Source organism: Lolium rigidum, chromosome 6 (assembly GCF_022539505.1).
Source record: "Lolium rigidum isolate FL_2022 chromosome 6, APGP_CSIRO_Lrig_0.1, whole genome shotgun sequence".
NCBI classification, from domain to species: Eukaryota; Viridiplantae; Streptophyta; class Magnoliopsida; order Poales; family Poaceae; genus Lolium; species Lolium rigidum.
Genome location: NC_061513.1, coordinates 108,648,535 through 108,666,354, shown reverse-complemented (window position 1 = coordinate 108,666,354; position 17,820 = coordinate 108,648,535). Strand labels below are relative to the sequence as shown.

At 47.9% G+C, this 17,820-nt stretch overlaps 3 protein-coding genes across 3 annotated transcripts; 1 reads left to right on the top strand and 2 right to left on the bottom strand.

Moving 5' to 3' along the window:
- Positions 1 to 3,178: 3,178 nt before the first annotated feature.
- LOC124666176 (putative RNA-binding protein YlmH) lies at positions 3,179 to 10,212 on the bottom strand. Its single transcript, XM_047203525.1, has 10 exons — positions 10,108 to 10,212; positions 6,346 to 6,477; positions 6,189 to 6,262; positions 6,016 to 6,121; positions 5,847 to 5,915; positions 5,209 to 5,273; positions 4,996 to 5,094; positions 4,729 to 4,828; positions 4,104 to 4,216; positions 3,179 to 3,407 (listed from the first exon to the last, which is right to left on the bottom strand). Exons 1-9 carry the CDS (start codon positions 10,123 to 10,125, stop codon positions 4,154 to 4,156), a joined length of 726 nt encoding a protein of 241 aa, XP_047059481.1. The 5' UTR covers positions 10,126 to 10,212; the 3' UTR covers positions 3,179 to 3,407; positions 4,104 to 4,153.
- Positions 10,213 to 10,556: 344 nt separating this feature from the next.
- LOC124668684 (pentatricopeptide repeat-containing protein At2g27800, mitochondrial-like) lies at positions 10,557 to 11,843 on the top strand. Its single transcript, XM_047205775.1, has one exon. It carries the CDS (start codon positions 10,557 to 10,559, stop codon positions 11,724 to 11,726), a length of 1,170 nt encoding a protein of 389 aa, XP_047061731.1. The 3' UTR covers positions 11,727 to 11,843.
- Positions 11,844 to 14,993: 3,150 nt separating this feature from the next.
- Positions 14,994 to 15,591, bottom strand: LOC124667542. The gene has a single exon (XM_047204809.1). The coding sequence runs from the start codon at positions 15,534 to 15,536 to the stop codon at positions 15,204 to 15,206; it is 333 nt and encodes a 110-aa protein (XP_047060765.1). The 5' UTR covers positions 15,537 to 15,591; the 3' UTR covers positions 14,994 to 15,203.
- Positions 15,592 to 17,820: the final 2,229 nt, after the last annotated feature.

The following is a 17,820-nucleotide window of genomic DNA, read 5'->3' as shown; positions in this document are numbered from 1 at the left end:
AAACGTGGGAGAAAGAGATGGCTTGCTACCTAGCCGCACCTTGAGGTCATCGAGCAGTGTTAAGTTGACTCTTACTTTGGTCTAGGAATTTACCCAACCTATGCAAAAGCAGAACATCGCAAACATATCGACATCAGCCTCCGTCATACACGATAGACCGACCCCCTCGCGTCGCTCCTCACGCGGCGCCAGGGGGAAACCCTAGCCCCCAACCCCGCGCCCCCCTCCGTGTCCCTCCGCCGCCGGCCTCTGCCGCGGCGGCGGCAGGCCCCGCCGCCGAAGGTGGTGGTGGGTTCTCTCTCCTGCACGGCGCTGGTGGCTGGCTCTGCCGAGTGAGGCGGGGGCGGGCTGTCCGGCGCGTGGAGGCCGGGGCGGCGGCCCCGGACGGGCCGACGGCGCTTCGGTGGCGGGAGCTCGGGTGGTGGCCGCGGTTATGTGCTGCGGCGCGTCCCCGCGGATGGTGGCCGGCATCTTCGGCCACGGGGGTGGCGTCGCTGTCGGCTGGCCCAAGGAGCCTCCATCGTGGCGGATCTGGAGCCCCAGGCTCCAATCCCTGCGTCTGGCCAGGTCGACGGTGCGGCGGCGTCGGTTGGAGAGGTGGTGGATTGGGTGGTTGTGTTGCTGGCCCAGTTCGATCCATCTTGGATCCATTGGTGCTTGGCAGCGGCAGGGGGCGGTGCTATGGCGCTCTTGGTTGCGGATGTGCGGTTGCAGGTCGTCGCTCGGCGGCTCGGGTGGTTCGAGGTGAAGGATCTCGGGAGAAATCCTTGTCCGGGCTTTGGTTCGGACCGGCGACGGCGACACCTGTGGGTGCCGTTGACTTTCTTGGAAGCGTCGTTCATGGCTCCTCTCGTCACCTCGGAGTTCGCCTCCGAGGGAAACCTCAGATTCTTGGGATCGGATGATGGAGGCGCTTCTGCGTCTCTCTCCCTGTTGAAGGCATCGTCTCGGAGTGGGCTTCGTCCTGGGGACTCGAGGATGGATGGTTGCTGGGGTTGCCTTGCTGGGGGCGCTACGGGCAGTTTGGCAACGATGAGGCGTCAAGCAGAGTTGGGGTCGCGGCTTGGGCTTCGATAGCCGACGGGTCTTCCGTGCTGTCGCCGTGGAGCTGTGGAGTCGGAGCTGCGGTGGAGGGTGCCCCTGCGGCAACGATGACCAGCAACCGGTGGTGTGGAGGATGATTCGGTCGGTGCAAGCCCAGCATAATTCTCTTGTGATGCTCGACGGCCAAGTCGGAGCTGTCTCTTGTTGGCGTGTGTGGCCGACTGTTGGCATTTGGCCAGGTCGGTCGGGGTTTGTGCCCAATATTGTCATCTCCCGTGATGATATTGGTGCATTTGTATCGGTTTTTGGCCGATTTTCCCGTTAATAAATCAGCCGCCTTCTTCTTTATCAATGAAAATGGCAAGTCTTGCCTTGTTTCAAAAAAATATCGACATCAGCGTGTAAGAATATGCAGTGTGGTGTGACGTCCCAGTTGGACGCAGTGAATGAATGGACTGGCAACTATCAACAGCCTAATCGCAACAAGAGTTCTTGACCATGATTAATTTTTAGACTAGGCAATGAAAATACTCCGTATTGCATTTGAACATCACATTTCTGCTAGTTCAAAGAATCGTTGGACTGGATGCCAATGTCCTTTCGGTACGATAAATAACCTGGAATCTTTCGAATTGGTCAAGTCTTCGTTGGAAATACACTCAGGAGGCAAATGCACGTTCACCGTTGGCTTAACGACAAGCAAAAGCTAAAGCACTGGGTTTGTGTATTTTAAAAGTGTGGGGAACGTAGAATCCAAGGGAACTTTCCGCATATTGTAGCGGCAGAGCCGATTCCGTCGCGACCGATCTCGCCGGCACATCCAGAACGCGTCTGTTTTCAACAAGTTGTTGGTCTGTGCAGAAAACAAGAACTAGCAAATTGGGACTGGGACTTGACACTCCATATAGATTAATACTACCGAATACGTTAATTAACATCCACATGCCGGAAAGAGCAACATCACGCCGGCAAAAAAGTAAAACTTGTCGTGCAAGGGTCCAAATTTGGATGATTTTGTTTTGGAAAGGGTTGCTCGCCCCTCCCCTGTTCCACTCATTCAACCCACTAACAAACTTTTTCACCACGGTCCACTTCAAAGTCACCATACCAAATGCTCCTCTTGACCAAAATCAATCAACTACAATGATTAACCCCACTTGGTGTCAAAATTCTGTTGGTTTCTTTGCACTTCTCTAGTTTTCTGAATCTGAATCTGGTAGTACATTTCAGTTTCCGCTGAAAATACATCCCGGGTGGCCAGGTCTATGGCGATAGGAGCATGTGAGAGTGAGTAAGCTTTTAGCATCACCTTCAAGGGGAACTGGAAGGGATGCAGCTGTAGCTACAGTTCCCCGGCCAATTAATTGGCCGGCTTAAATCAAACAACCCCTTGTCACGAGCTGTCAAGTATAACAATCAAGGTCCACAAAGTTGGGACACATGCACAGCACTCCTTTATGAAGATGCATGTGATGTCCTGCTTTTGTAGTCTAGTAGTATCTCATTGGATCAGATTGGATATCTCTGTGAAAGGATGCATAAGAGGGGCAAATAATTGCATTTTGATGGAACTGGAGACTGGAGACTTCCCTGCAGTGCTGGAGTTATCCAAAGATCTATATATTTCCATGTTGCAAATGCAAATCCTGCAGGTCTAGCGTCATTGAGAATTAGATGAAACAATTCAGATGGTATTAGTAGGAGCTTTGGCAGTCATGTTCAGGTGTGCTGCCATAGCATTTCAAAAGTTCAAGTCCTCTTAAGACATTTGGTGGTTTACTTTTGAAGAAAAAAAACAAGATTGCATGAGCATCGATATATTGTTTGTAATCAAGAAAATGAGATCAGCCTGAGTATTTCTGAAAAGGAACCCTGTGATAACAAAAATTATGCAACAGTACGGGTCATTTGCAGTTATCAAAACTGGATCTTTCAGTTAATTTGCAACTTGATGTTCTCGAAAACAAGGCATTTTTGCAACTTGGGTACTGGAACAGGAAATCCAGTACAAGGAATATAGCCCTCTGCAAAGCCTTTTTGGCATTAAAAAGGGGGTTGAAGCTACGACCGGTAGTTATCACTGTACCCAAGTGCAAAGGTTTCCTATCACATCGTTGTCACGACATATGTGTTCTGATTTAAATTGCTGGCTTTTGATCATTAATTTCATATCACTTTTTTTTATCACTACGAATATGAAACAGAGGTTTCTTAGTATGAAAAGCTATATGATATATAGAAGCACCATTTGTGTTGGTTTTGAAATCGTACATTTTTTTGTTTGGAAAGCATACTAATTTCCTTCTCGCCTCAAAGCAGAACAAGCCTTCACAGGAGTTGGGAGTTCATAGAGAACTTCAACCCTGCAAAATCCAATTAGACTATATCAGTGATAGCTGAAACATGAAGAACTCTGATGACAACATATTTTATAAGCGTACATGCAGCTACCCACGTTTGCATACACGATATCATTTACTTCATCAATACATCCAAAACACATGGATGTACAAGTATAAGCAAACTGCGTGCCTACAAAATCATTTCATTCTCAATTTCATCTTGAGTGAAGAGAAATAAAGATATAGCTGTCGCATATACTTTACGTCTACTTGTTCACTTGTCCTTTTACATTCTAAATAACATGGTTTTGTTTCCTCGTAAATTTTTGCAGGTAAGCAAAGGTAGGCAGCTGCCCCCTTATGCTTGTATGGGCAACTGAGCATTCACGAACTCTGATAGTGAAGCATAGAGTAAAGAGTTCAGGATCCCAAATATGTTAAGCAAGCACACCAATAGTAAATGATATCATAAGTAAATTGTTATTTCCATCATAGCATATGCCCTTTTGTACTGCCTCAGTGATGACTCAGCAATATAAGACGCCCTAAATCTATATTGACAAGTTTCTATGGAATTGTTGAACCCTGCCAAGTTAAGCAAAAAAAAGTGATTATTTGATGAATCTTCAGAACATAATAATCCCAGCAACATTTTTAACTTCGCTACTTGAATCGTGAACAAGAGAATATTCACATAATAGGTGTCAAAGTGCATACCATTCATCTGAGACAGGTATTGTTGAGCGAACAGTTGATTGTTCATGGACCTACAGATATTGAATCAGCTGAACTACATATTTGCCTCTCTTCGTAGTCTCGATTTCTCCAATCTACAGAAAATACATAACTTGAAATAACTGAGGGCGTATAACACAGGTTGCTATAAATCAATAAACTTTCTCAGGATTATACATCTGTAGTAGTATTAATGCATCTTCCATAGCATGTTATAATAGATATTTTTGCATATCATCTGAGGGAAAGATCCAATCACCAGCATGTATCAACAAAGATGTAATGAACCATAAAGGTTGTAGTTTTCTCATTTAATGTTTTAGGGTTATGGTTCGCAGAATAAGAAAGGATCGGATTGAAACAACAGCAAATATCACACATATGGAATGAGGAATCCAACTTAATTGACACATACAATATGATGCAAGACCCAACATATCCTTGAAAACATGCACCGATGGAATGCCTCAAACACACAAAAAATAGTTCAGTGCAGAGTGAATTAGGTGCCAACAGTAACACCACAATTTGTTTGACTTGCTTGAGAGAACTCAATACTTATCAGCCATTTACTACAAAAAGGAAATAACTGGTGATGTTTTTTTACCTTCAATCTCCCCAACCCACTGACAGAAACAACATCCCCAGCTTTTAGGGTAGCTCCACTTTTCGTAACCACTGACCAATTCACACGGACATCTCCAGAACTGAACAAACAGAAATGCATGCTTATAATGAATTGCAGTCTGCTCACTAAACATGCAACAGACTAACGGCACTGTCCAGTATACATAAGAGAGTTCCAACTATCGATGTTATGGTAAAAATACCTTACTGAACATAAATTAGTAAATTAGCAGCTAATCATTCATACCTCATCATGCTACCAAGCTTTGTGCGTGAGATTTTAAATCCTGCACTGGCCACAGCATCAACCCGAAGTGATGATTCTACAGTTTTAGAAGATTTGGTCCTGCACTTAAATAATAGAGTTGAGTAGTTTTTTTCAGGGTATTACATCATAAAATTCTGTCATCCTAAGCATGCAGTATATGCACTAAGATATGAAATGACGTTTGAAACAAACCTTGGTGGCTCATACTCTATAGCAAGCAATGGAATCTGGGTGCATGAAATACCAACTTTCCCCACCTGTTCAATAAAATCCCGTTCAGAGTAAAACCATAATCAAAAGAATATGTATAATTTGCATGACAAATATAGTATTGAAAACTTCATGAACATCAGTCAAAGCTCATGAGAAGATCTGGGTGGAAACTCATAAATACAAGACTAACATGAAATGATTTTCTTGGGGGTGATGTAACTGACCATAAAAACTAATATTGCAAAAGAATATGTATAATTTGCATAACAAATATAGTATTGAAAACTTCATGAACATCAGTCAAAGCTCATGAGAAGATCTGGGTGGAAACTCATAAATACAAGACTAACATGAAATGATTTTCTTGGGGGGTGATGTAACTGACCATAAAAACTAATATTGCAATGTGCTCCTGTTTCTTAATATAATGAGTTGAAAATAGATATAACAACCTGTAATATATGGTCATGTGCTCTGGATAACATTTAATGCATGGCACTGAATCATATATTCAGATTTCAGATATTTTCTGTCATACAGATAGGCACATAACTGAGAATGCACATATCCAGCTCGGGTAAACGAGAAAGCAGCAACACAACTAGGGATATGCCTACCTTTTCTAGTGTGGAAGTCAGATAATCAACAAGTTCTGGATCAACAATGACCTGAGCACCTCTTTCCCCCTAATAAGAAAAGCAAAGAGATACCTCGAACAATGATAATGTGAAAAGGGACAAGGTGGACATAACATCCAGGAAATGAGTATTTGGGGAAAGTGTGGACCTGCAAAAGTATATCTCCAACTTTCTCCCTTGTTATTCCTGCCCCAAGAATAGCACCGAGAAAGTCACCATGAGAACAGGGTTCCAATCGGAAGTTTCCGGATATGCTGGGAAAGGGCTCAAAGTCAGCTTACATAAAAGATGGTGATAGCTACAACATAAAGTCGAGAAAACCTCAAAGCAGCAACTACATCTGGGTTACTTCTCATAGAGTCTGGATGTCCAACTGAAATTCGGCACCGCTCAGCCTAGATAAATATAAACCGTAGAGATGAAGAAAAACAAGGTATATAATATAAGCTATTAACCAGTCCTTTGTATTGAATTCTACCTGTGGATAACCCCCCTGAGCTACTGCTTTGATATCAGCTAACTTCTCGATTGCCAGCATAGCCTCCTTTATGATAGGCGGAGTAAGAAAACTGGTGTGGAAGACATCTCTTCGTTGGGAAGCCATTTGTGCCTGCAAAACAACCCGGAAAGGAATATTTATCTGGATGGCAAGGTTGGATAATGGCTGCATGGTACAGGTAATAACATTCAGGAAAGCTGGAACTATAGATGATTTTTGTGTGGTCTTTTGCCTCAAATTATGGTATTTTTGTGAGGTTTATATATATCTTTTCTTCTCTATTCAAGTCCATAAAATAGATTTGATTGACAAATCCAATCAATCAACTAGTTGGTTTGCTATTTATTGATTCCTGGGTTGGGTAACCCCAACATTTGCTTTGCTTGGACATCAGGCTATGGCACAGCTATTCCCTTGATGTTTACTCTATTTAAAGGGAAAGGAATTTCTCACTATACTAAAATTTCCAATTTGGCATGTTTACCAGAGCTCAAGTACCAACCATCAGAAACCTTCCTCAGGTGCTATTTAAGGTCAGATTGGACTATTAATATTTCCGTTTTCCTGATCCAGGTTCACCCTGGACGCATACACTGCCCGAATCCAACGCGTGAACCGACTCGTAAATAAGTTGGTTGATCTACTTTACTGGTTCCAGGATGGAAGCAGTATCAAGCTGGTCATTCCTCAATTGGCATCTGGAAGTCCAAAACAAGGAAAGCAGAAAAGTCACACATGCCACATAACCGAAAGATTAAATCATTGGTCAATTTTTGCTCCACATCCAGTAGTGATGTGTTGTTGCAGAATCAGGTGCTACACAGGGATAATTCTTCTAGCCATGGTATGCCTTCATGTATATTTCTTTGTGTCTGATCCAATCTAGCACTAATGATTTAGCGAACTGAGCTTGGTGGAACTGGGGTAACACAATGCAACTACTTTTTTCATGTGAGTTGCGGCTAAGCTTCTTTAAGATGTATTCAAGGCAAGGCGAACCTACACACTGAAACACGTAATATGGCCAGAGCTGCGATAGCTAATTTGAAACGGAGGGAGTAATCAACAAGCAAGTTTGTGTAATAGATGCCTTTGGCGTAGTTTCTTATTATGAGTTGTATCAGGAACTGAAACGCTGATTAGCTAGCTATCTTCTTTGTTTACTAGTAGCAAGGTGTGATGGGGTCGATATCAATAGCTGTGCAGGCCGAAGGAGGAGCTGAAGAGTGGATGCAGAGAGAGGGAGGGAGGTAGACAAGGCCTTACTTTTAAGTGAGCTGATAAAGATTGATCTTGTAAGCCTGTCCAAATATGTTAATTTGTCCGTTCGGTTATAGTAGCCAAAAACACATCAGTTAGTGCTGCTTGATGGTGTCCTTATTCTGGCACTTTAAGGTGAGGATTTTACCAGATGCAGATTAATGTTTAGAGCTTGCACAATGCTAATGTTAATTTGTAGATCATGGAATCCAAACAGCTCTTTAGAAATCTTATATATGTGTGTTTTTGTTTTTGGACAGTGCATGGTCTTAGACCTGGCTAAAATATTAGTTGTTCATTCTCTATTGAATAATCTTCTTGAAGATGTTTAGGGATAGTGCGTGTTCTGTTGAATAATCCTTATAAGGGCTACATGATGATTTTATAATTTAGTGAAAAAAGGTGATTCCAGCATTTGGTCTCTGATGTTGATCAATCATTGTGGCTACAAATGCAGCCAATAAAAACTGTTCATACATATTTTATTGGCTTTATTTGACCTGGCTTATACTCTGTATGAAAACAAACATAAATAAGAAATTATAACTCTCATTAAAATGTTAGTGCTTAATTTCAATGTTAGTCGAGACTTCCATTACACTTGCGTGATTAGTATAATACAAAGCACATATTTCTTAGAATCGCACCATGGTTGTAATGAATATGTTTTGGTTCATAAACTGTCATGATGTTTTGATAAGATATACAGCTTTATAACTTCAAGACTTGTGTTGGACGTGCACATTTACTAGTGAATATGCAAAAATGAAGAGATATGTTATGTTTTAACCATATGTGACATTATAGGATATATCAGGATCAGCTTTATTTTTCCTTTTTTTTCCCGAATTGAGAGGCCATTGCCCCGATTTTCATTAACTGAAACCGATAAATACAGAAGTTTTAGATGTTTTCGCTCTAAGACTTCGCCACAGCAAAGCCTCCAAATCTACAGCAGCAAAGCTACTGTCGCTACTCACTAGAGCTTTCTCCAAGAGCCAACTGCTGAACCAACACCAACATACAGACCGTCACATCCAGCTACTACAACTTCCAGGAACATTTAAAGGATTACAAAGTCACAGAAGCTTCAGAATCAGCAGACCACAGAGCCAAGCATATCAGCTATATTTCCTCCCTACAGCTTATATCCGTTGAACTTCAACATCTATATTTACCAATTCTATAACTCCTGCCACTTGGTATACCTTAAAAGAGGCAATTGTAGCATTCATATTCTATTATTATGAAGGCACTTACCAAGAGAAAGGTTGTGTTTTCACTAATGAAATAGACAATATTATTGACTTCATCTGTTATACTCTAACAGCGAAACAGCTAGCTAAGACCAAATACATCCCATTTTCCCCTAATATTCATATACAAACAATACTCTGCTATAGAGGAAGCATCAGCCAAGTGAACACTGATAGATACAACAACCAACCAACTATTCCAAAAGACCGATCTGATCGAGAGTGGAGGTACACCCTCTTTCACATCCTAAGTGCATGTGTAATAAACAACACCTCCCCTCACAAGCCTGGAACAAACCCACGAGGAATCTCCGCCTCGTCCATATCTGCAAAGTGGTTCAGCCCCACCTTGTAGCTAACACCAGAATTGTTGGTCCTGTGCACACCTTGCAGTCCTCTTGAATATCTTGAACCGCTGCTGCATCTCAGCGCGATCACGGGACACGCCATGATACTTGCACCAGTACTCATACTTGGCCCATAGTGCTTCATCTAACTTGAGGGTCTCCTCGGTGACAACGAGAGCCCGTTGAACTTCTTCTGGGATGATACAGCCATACTCGATCTCGTGCCCGTTACCTGGGGGAGTGACGCCGGTATACATGCGCTGGCCAGTCAGATAGAGCGGCGGGGGGTGATACGGGGAGACGGGGGCGTCTGCAGCCTCCAATGGCTGCAGGAGAGGCGCGACGGAGGCCATGTCCTAGGTCGAAGGGGAGTTTATATGGATATCAGGTTGGTTCGGTGTTTGCCTAAATATATGGAGTACCTCTCGGCTAGAGCCCAGAGAGCCGCAGCTCCTCCCGATAAGATCGGTCTTTTTTGGCGTTTGTTGAAACACACCTCTCGATTATGTCTTTGTCAGGTACCATTATAATTCTGTGGCACATTTGCCAGAACACGCCACTTGGCTAAAAAGGAAAGCTTTGCACTTTGTCTTCAAAACCAGTCATCACAGGCAAAAGTGCAAAATTAATCGGGCGGTGTGTTTCAGCAAATGCCAGAAAATAACGGTGTCCTGTACCAAATTTTCCCTTATCTAACAGACACAACCTGAAGCTCTAATGCATTCTCAAATTGTGGGAAGAAGCCTCAAAATCCACTGAATCAAAATCCACTATGACATTATCATCAACCATCTAATTCCTAATAAACGGAATGGTGACTAATTCGCGGCGGTACTAGTTCAATGGAAAAATAACAATGAGCTGGAGAAAGAGATAACCATATCCAGAATGTCCATGACTTCCTCGATTACATGCCTGTGCACGCTCCCCTTAGCGGATGAATCGCCGACCGCGGCCGGCGCGACGGCGAGGGCCACGCCACACCACCCTGCGCATGGGCGGCCAAGTCTTAGACCACAGCTCAATAAGTGAAGGTATCATCATAGGAAGCAATGGGTTAGGGCGTACCTCGCGCGAAGAAGTGGAGCGGTCTGGGGATAGCATGGCCCGGGCGAGGGAAGCAGGGGAGCCGCCGGAGAGGCCTCGCCAACGCGACGGCCGCCGCCATCCTCTCTCAGTGCCGGCCAAGCCGCCTGTTCTTCCCCTTTTCTTTCTGTGACTGAAGCGTGTCGTGCTTGGCGGTCGGGTGGGATTATGTTGTGCCGTTGTGGCATGGCGAGTCATAAAACCGAATCCCCACCGCCCAAATGCGCCCGCCGCCGCCGCGATGACGACGCTCCTCCGCCGCATCCTCTGCCGGGCGCCCACCGGCGCCTCCCTCTCCGGCCGCCTCCTCTCCACCTCCCGCCGCACCCCGCACCGCTTCCGCCGCAGCCACCGCGCCCCCACCTCCTCCCCCTCCCCGGACGCCGTCTCCGCGGCAATCGCCTCCCTCCCCACCCGCCTCACCCCGCCGCTCCTCGCATCCTCCCTCGCCGCCACCTCCGACCTCCGCCTCCTCTTCCCGCTCCTCACCCACTCCCTCAACCTGCCCACCTTCCGCCCCTCCCCGGCCCCCTTCCTCGTCGCCGTCAAGCGGCTCGGCACCGCCGCCCTCTACCACGAGTTCGACCGCACCTGCGCGCTCGTCTTCTCCCTCCTCCCGTCCCTCCCCTCCCCAGGTCCCCTCCTCCGCGCCGCGCTCTACTTCTACTGCGAGTTCCGCCGGCCCGGCAAGGCGTTCCACGTCTACACCCTCATGCGCGCGTCCGCCGACCCGGCGGCGCGCCCCGACGCCGGCACCTACCACACGCTCTTCGCCACGCTGCTGGCGCGCGGGGGCAGCGACTCCATGGTCCACTACATGTACATGGACACCGTCGCCGCGCTGTTCCGGCAGATGCTGGAGGAGGGGATCGCGCCGGACACCCGGGCCGTCAACGTGCTCGTCAGGGGCTACGCGCAGTCGCTGCACCTCAACGACGCGCTGCGCGTGTTCCACCAGATGGCGCCGCACTACGGGTGCCAGCCCGACGCCTTCACGTACAGCTACCTCGTGCACGGGCTCAGCGCGCAGGGCCGGACGAATAACGCACGGGAGCTGTTCGACGAAATGCGGGGGAAGGGGATGGTGCCAACGGAGCAGGCCTGCAACGCGTTCGTCAGCGCGCTCGCGGTGGCCGGGGAGGTCGCGGAGGCTGAGCGGGTGATGTGGGAGCTGGCAGAGGCGGGGATGGTGGTGGATCATATCACGAGGAGGGCGGTGGTGGAGGAGCTGGGCAGGGCGGGGAAGAGGGAGGACGCTGACAGAGTGGTCAGGGAGATGGAGGAGATGGGCATTCTCAGAGTAGCCGAGCGGCAAGAGCTCCTGGGTTCAATCCGCGACGAGTGCGGCGATGGCGACTACAGTACTGACGAGAGCATGAGGGGTGGTGATTGGCGACGGCGAAGAGGTTAGCAGAGAATGTCGTAGGTTGATCTGTGCATGAGTGCATCGGAGCTCGTCGAAGAAAGGAGATAGTACATGCCTATTGACAAAATGACAATGACAAGTAGTTCCCTGTGCTTTTGGCTAGTACTATGGAAATGTAGTACGTACTACTACTAATATTTGTTTTTTTAATTCAATACAGTGATGCCAGTATTTTGTCGAAAGAAGTATACATACATAAGTACCTCACAAGCATCGGAAAACGGACACCGATCCCTAGGGTCAAAATCGGCTCAAATGATCCTCTCAACCTGTGACCAAGCTTGGGCTAAGCAAAGCCCCTGTAACCCCGTCTTAAGCTGTTTTCCAACGCTATTTGGCAGACGCTGAGCCGAAGCTTATATCCGTTGAACTTCAACATGTATATTTACCAATTACAGGATGTCAGAAGGCCCATTTCGCCAGTAGGGTGATTTGTGGTAGGTGATGTTTAAGAGCAAATTCAATAGTATAGTCAATTGTTGCCTATAAACCAAATGTCATATAATCTATAGTCAATCTAGAGCTCAGCAACGGTCGGAGTAGGGTGAAGCCTCTAATGCCGATGGGCTCAAAGCTAAACTGGGCAAGTCATGGAAACGAAAGAAGCACGCACCATCTGGCAGGTCTGCCACGAGCAAACGGATCGCAAGGCCGAAAGGGATCGTCATCCACCTGCGCAGATATCGTGTACCATAGGCCATATCTAGACATCTCTGACATCCGCACCTTCGTATGCTTTTATATTTTGTTCCTATTTAAAATAAGTGTCATAAATTTAATTTAAATTAAAACTAAAATTGCGATAATTAGTATGGATAGGAGGGAGTATGATAGTGGCACTTCGACCCATACCCACGATCCACCGCTATGCGTCTAGCAGAGGATTTCACGCGCTGAGGCATTATCCTCGGGTAGAGTGTCCACGTCGATCGTGCAGCTGGTGATGTGCGCGGTTGCTGGTCGGCACCCCTGGGCCATGTGGGCGGTAGGACAACGGTAGGGGCGTGGACCACTTCCGGGGCTGCTTTGTGTGCTCGCGGACAGGATCTCGAAGGTCGGATCTTGCTCTTTACCCTAGCCCTCTCCTTTTGGTATGTGTTGGCTGTGTCTTCTTCATGTCGCTATGATGCTGGCTAGGGAGATGGTGGTGTGAACTGTGTTCAGGAGAAATCGCTAGTCCTCTATGAACAATGGCAACATCACTTTTTGGGCGCCGCTTACGTTGATGGAAGCGTTGGCGAGGTCCCATCACCCCACCCCTTCCCACCGTACTAGATGAAATCCCAAAATTTTCTTCGAATTGGATGGTGGTGGCGTTGTGGGTGTCGTTTCCTCTTTGGAAGCATCGTCTGATATATGGTGGTGTAGTAGGCAAGTGGTGCCATGGTTGGTAGGAGTCTGACGGTGATGTGGTCGTGGTGCTGGTGGTGGCGACAAGGTTGGATTGGAATTTTGACCATTTTCGATTGGGGCCTTCGCTGCTGGTGCTTGCCAGGAAGGGCAGGGTTCTCCTTCCTACTAACAACACCATGGAAGCTGGAATGGCTCCTTGCGCTCATCACTGTAGTCATTCCCTACACTTGTTGTAGTTGTCGTCTCTGATCAGCCTCTCTACACCTTCATGCTCGGCGGCTGCTCCCCGGTTTACCCTCTTCGTCTTAGGCTCTGAAGCTAGCTACTTGATGTGTCGATGTGGTCGTCACAACAAGGTGGTCTGTGTGTGGTCTAACCTTTTAGTTGTCTCTTGAAATGCACATCTCATGGTTCTAGGGTGAACGTCTCCTTCGCCTGACGATTCGACGCCCTTCGAGCCAGGGCGAGCGGGTAGGGTCCCTCTTTGGCGATGGAGGGAGGTTATGTGTTTCCGTAGGCACCTGAAAGCTCGCTTTTTTGTGATGCCCTCATGTTGACTAGCTGATCTGTTCATGTTAGCATGCTTCCGCTTTGGTGTTCAAGTGTGGAGGACTTCGTCTTTTTTAAGTTGTGTTTCGTTTTTTTTAGGTTGAGAGCCTGGAACTCTCCCCTTATCCCCATCTACAGTAAGATAAGGCGATTTGTGCACCCTCCCGCTCTGACCACCTCGTTGCCGCCGATCCGCTCGATCCCTCGCCTTCGACGGTCGCTCCAGCGGCGGCAGGATGGGGATCGACTGATCACGGTGTGTACATAGTGTAGGTCGTTGTAGGGTGGCTACCGGCGGCGCTGAGAAGGCGGTGGCATGGTCGGAGAGCCTTTGAAGACGGCGGTCCTCTCCTCCGTTCTGTGTGCTTCGGTGGCATGGTCGGAGAGCCTTTTGAAGACGGCGGTCCTCTCCTCCGTTCTGTTGTCCCAAGCGCGTTCGCGGCTCGGTGGAGCTATGGTGCGCTTTCCCCCTCGCCGGTGTCCGAGTGATGGCGGAGCCGGTCGTTGAAGATCTTGACGGAGATGTTGTTGTTGACAAAGCTGGCATCGTTTGTGGTGCATGATAGAGGTGCTCTGGTGCCGAGGAACATCAACTTCCTAGCCATTTGGGGGCTCCTCCTAGTCCAAGCTTGCAGTGGAGGAGTGGCACGGGATACGCTGGTGCGGCGTGGTGCTCGACGAAGACGACGCTGGGCTAAAAAGGACCTTGTTGTAATTTTCTTTATTTGTACGCTTGTTTGTGAAACTCTTGGTTAATGGTATCAGTTTTGTTTGCGCAAAAAAAGGTTGTGTTTCTTTTTCTTACCTTTTTGTGTGCTCGGGTTCGTGTTGTGTTGATGGTTTTCGGCGTCACTTGCTAGCTCATAGCTTAGTCGTGCCAGCTGCACTAGTACTTGTGTTTTAGCACGGTTTCTCTGCATGTATGCATATGTATACATCTTTGACACCACTTGCTTCGTTTCCTAGTGGGTAAAAAAGTTTAAAAGACGGAACAATTTGGCGCGAAAGCTTCACCTCTTCCGAGCCGTAATAATGTACGGTAGCCCCTACATTTGTACAGTCAACGAAGCTAGTTGTTGCGATGGTGAGTACTCCCTTGACTGTTCCTTACCGACAGCTAGCAGAGAGGTGACCGTTTGGAGCGACGGGCAAAACGGCTAGCTCCACTCGCACGGCCTCTCCGGGATCGGATTCCCACACGCACACCGCCTTTTCCGCCGTTCTGTGGTGCGTTCACTCTGATCAGTTCCCCAGCTCTATTCCTCCGCGAGAACCAATTGTCCAAAGTGTCTGCTTCTAATCAAGTGCTTCAGATAATCGAAACGAAGAGAGATGAACTTCTCAGACAGAGCAGAGACAAATTTCTGTGACAATCAAGTCCTCAGTTCACTGTATATTAGTGGTCGATTACACGTTCGGTTTGCTACTGCTATACTCCTCCCGCTATATAAATTGCTCGTAAATGAATTTGCTTAGAGTTACATCCGTAAGTAAGGGCTTCAATCTCGCTTAGACAAGGAAGTTACAGCAAAAAAAGAAACAGGGTCACTGCGATCCAGTTCATGCGATGGGGACGGCGGTGAGCCTCCGGGCCGCTGCCGGCTTCGGCGAGCTCGGCAGACGGGAGCTGAAGTTCCGGTACCGGAACGCGGCATCCGCGGCCTCGTCGCTGTCGTCGCTGCCGCCGTCGTCGAAGTTGAGCGCGTAGCTGAGCGGGTCGTACCTGAACTCGCCCGTGGCGGCGACCCTCCTCCTCCACTTGGCCCTGCCGCTGCCGCTCTGCGGCCTCTCCCCGTCGCTGTCCGGCGAGCCGAAGCAGCCGCACACGGTGGTCCGCAGCTTGTGGCGCAGGGACGGGGGCGAGTAGGGCGACGTGGACGACTCCGAGTCCATGGCCGGCCTTGCGTTGCTCAAGGTACGAGAAGCTAGCTGGTGTACTGGCGATGTGGCTGTGCTTGTGGAGGTGTGTATGACTGAGCTGCGTGGAGACGACGGCCGGGGGCAGGTCGGGGCTAAATAGGGAGAGATGGAAAAAAGACGGATAAGGACAGAGTGACGACGGCGGCGTGAAGGGGAGGAGACGCGCAGGAGGATGGAGAAAGCAAGCTGCGCCGTCGTCGGGCGCGCGTGCGGGTCGACGTCTGAGGGTAGTTTCGGGATTTAGCGCTCGTTAACGGTCGGTCCTCGCGCAAGCTGGACGACGGCAACGGTCGGTCGCTGTGCAAAGTGCAAGCTGCCTGCCACGGTTAACGCTAACAGTGCTAGCTAGCACTAGCCGTTGTATTTTCAGTCGAAGAAATTGTCCAATTTATTTTTTGATGAAATAGTACTAAATAAATGCCATGCCATGACAACATGTTATGGGCGACGACGCTAGGGCATGATTATGGGTTAACGAGGACCAAACATGTTAATCATCAGTTGGGAGGATATGGAGGATATGTTGTACAATGTCATGGCCCCTATTGGCCCCTTAACTTCGCCACTCTGATCACATCCTCGCTACTCTAGCTGGTGTTTTCCATATGTCAGATTCGATGTCAACTGAGCCTAATGTGATGACATAAATTTCTTCCTCCATTCTGTTTAAATTGACATGAGGGACACAAGACAATGAGCAGATAACGATTCGGATTGAAGTCAAAACGTTGACCAACGGGGGAATGATCCCTCCCTTGGCTATACGTTGTTAGGTAGGATGAGACTCTCCCCGCGGATGGACGCTAGGATGATAACCCGGTTTATTCGCCCCTCCTCGCGAAATTACCGCGAGATGGGGATTCGAACCGGGTGTGGCTGCATGTACTCGCATTTCGCTTGCTCGTAATTGTAGAACTCAGTTCTCCGGATTGAAGTCAATTATATCGGAATAGAGTGAGTAGCAGCTAATTGTTGAATATTATGGGTGTTGTTATTAAGTAAGAACTTCAAAAGTGTTGGTTTGGAATTTTTATCCCAATATTTTAGATTTTGTTCATGTTTACCCTCATTCTTCTCTTGTTTAGCATGATTGACTGAAAGTCACGTGACTAAGTGCATTAACCCTGTTAGTCCTACCAGCAGGTGTGTGCTCCTCAGCTCAACCCCTCTCTCCGCGATATGATACGATCCGATATGATCATCTCCAGTGTCAAACATCAGATACTTTCTCTCTACGGAGGCTAACACATCTGATACTCACGCGGACCTGACATGATAAAGAAGCACACTGCCGAAAGGAAGGCCAAAAAGGACAGAGAACGACAGCGTTCCTCCGTTGCTCCAAAAGGCACCCAGTGGAGACAGCGATGTGAACGCGGGCCGAACCCGATGCTACTCCGAAAAAAAGGCTTCGCACGACGGACTGGACGGACGGACGATCGGCGTCTGCTTTAGCCGCAACGGCCGACGGACGAGAGGCGGCGATCGGCGTCTTCCTTTGCCGCAGCCACCAGCGACGGTGACGCCGCCCAGTCAGGCGAGCAGCCCGACATAGTGTAACTGTTGATCTCCATCAGACGAACTGGTTTTTTTTCGTCAGCTGGAACACTTTACGCTAAAGTCTTTGCATAGAAATGCATTGCAAGTGGCATTTCTGCCTCTTGGGTGCTTGATTTGGTCAGTGAAACTGCATTGCAACTTGCGCCAACGCCAAGTGAGTGGAATGCTATGCGCTCAAGCCCATCCGTCGGCTACGGCGGCCAGGAGGGATAAGGATCGACTCCATGATCACCAAAGCGTACATCCTAAGATAATTTAGTTATGGGTCCATCGCAAAGCCATTACGTCATAGAAATGGCAATCAGCATATACCTTTCTTTCTTTCTGCCCCCATGAACAACTCAACGTCGCACCATGCACTGATGAAGTACAACCTCATCTAGGCACAACCGCACAACACAACATATCTCAGATACGTCCGGCTACCCAGACCCTTCAAGGCTTCAATTCATCACTACAAGCCTGTCACACACAAGTGCCAAGCCTCTCCAGAAACGTTGTTCAGAACTGCCGAGTTTCAGTGTTCACGTTCTAGATTGATCAGGCTGGCACAGCAGCCACACGACTCATGTCGGTTACACTACACCGACCGAAGACACGAGTATAGCTCATGGAAGCAAGAACAATTCAGACACAATTCATGGGCACCGACATGTGAGTCGCCAACTGTAGCTATGACGCCTTGTGGCCTTGTAGG

What these genes read in the sequence shown, in the direction of transcription:
- LOC124667542 (XM_047204809.1), bottom strand. Translation starts at nt 15,536, where the DNA reads ATGGACTCGGAGTCGTCCACGTCGCCCTACTCGCCCCCGTCCCTGCGC.
- LOC124668684 (XM_047205775.1), top strand. Translation starts at nt 10,557, where the DNA reads ATGACGACGCTCCTCCGCCGCATCCTCTGCCGGGCGCCCACCGGCGCC.
- LOC124666176 (XM_047203525.1), bottom strand. An exon ending in TTGGAGATATACTTTTGCAG is followed by an intron (nt 5,916 to 6,015) that starts GTCCACACTTTC and finishes TTTTCTTATTAG; the next exon opens with GGGGAAAGAGGTGCTCAGGT. An exon ending in TGACTTCCACACTAGAAAAG is followed by an intron (nt 5,274 to 5,846) that starts GTAGGCATATCC and finishes TTTATTGAACAG; the next exon opens with GTGGGGAAAGTTGGTATTTC.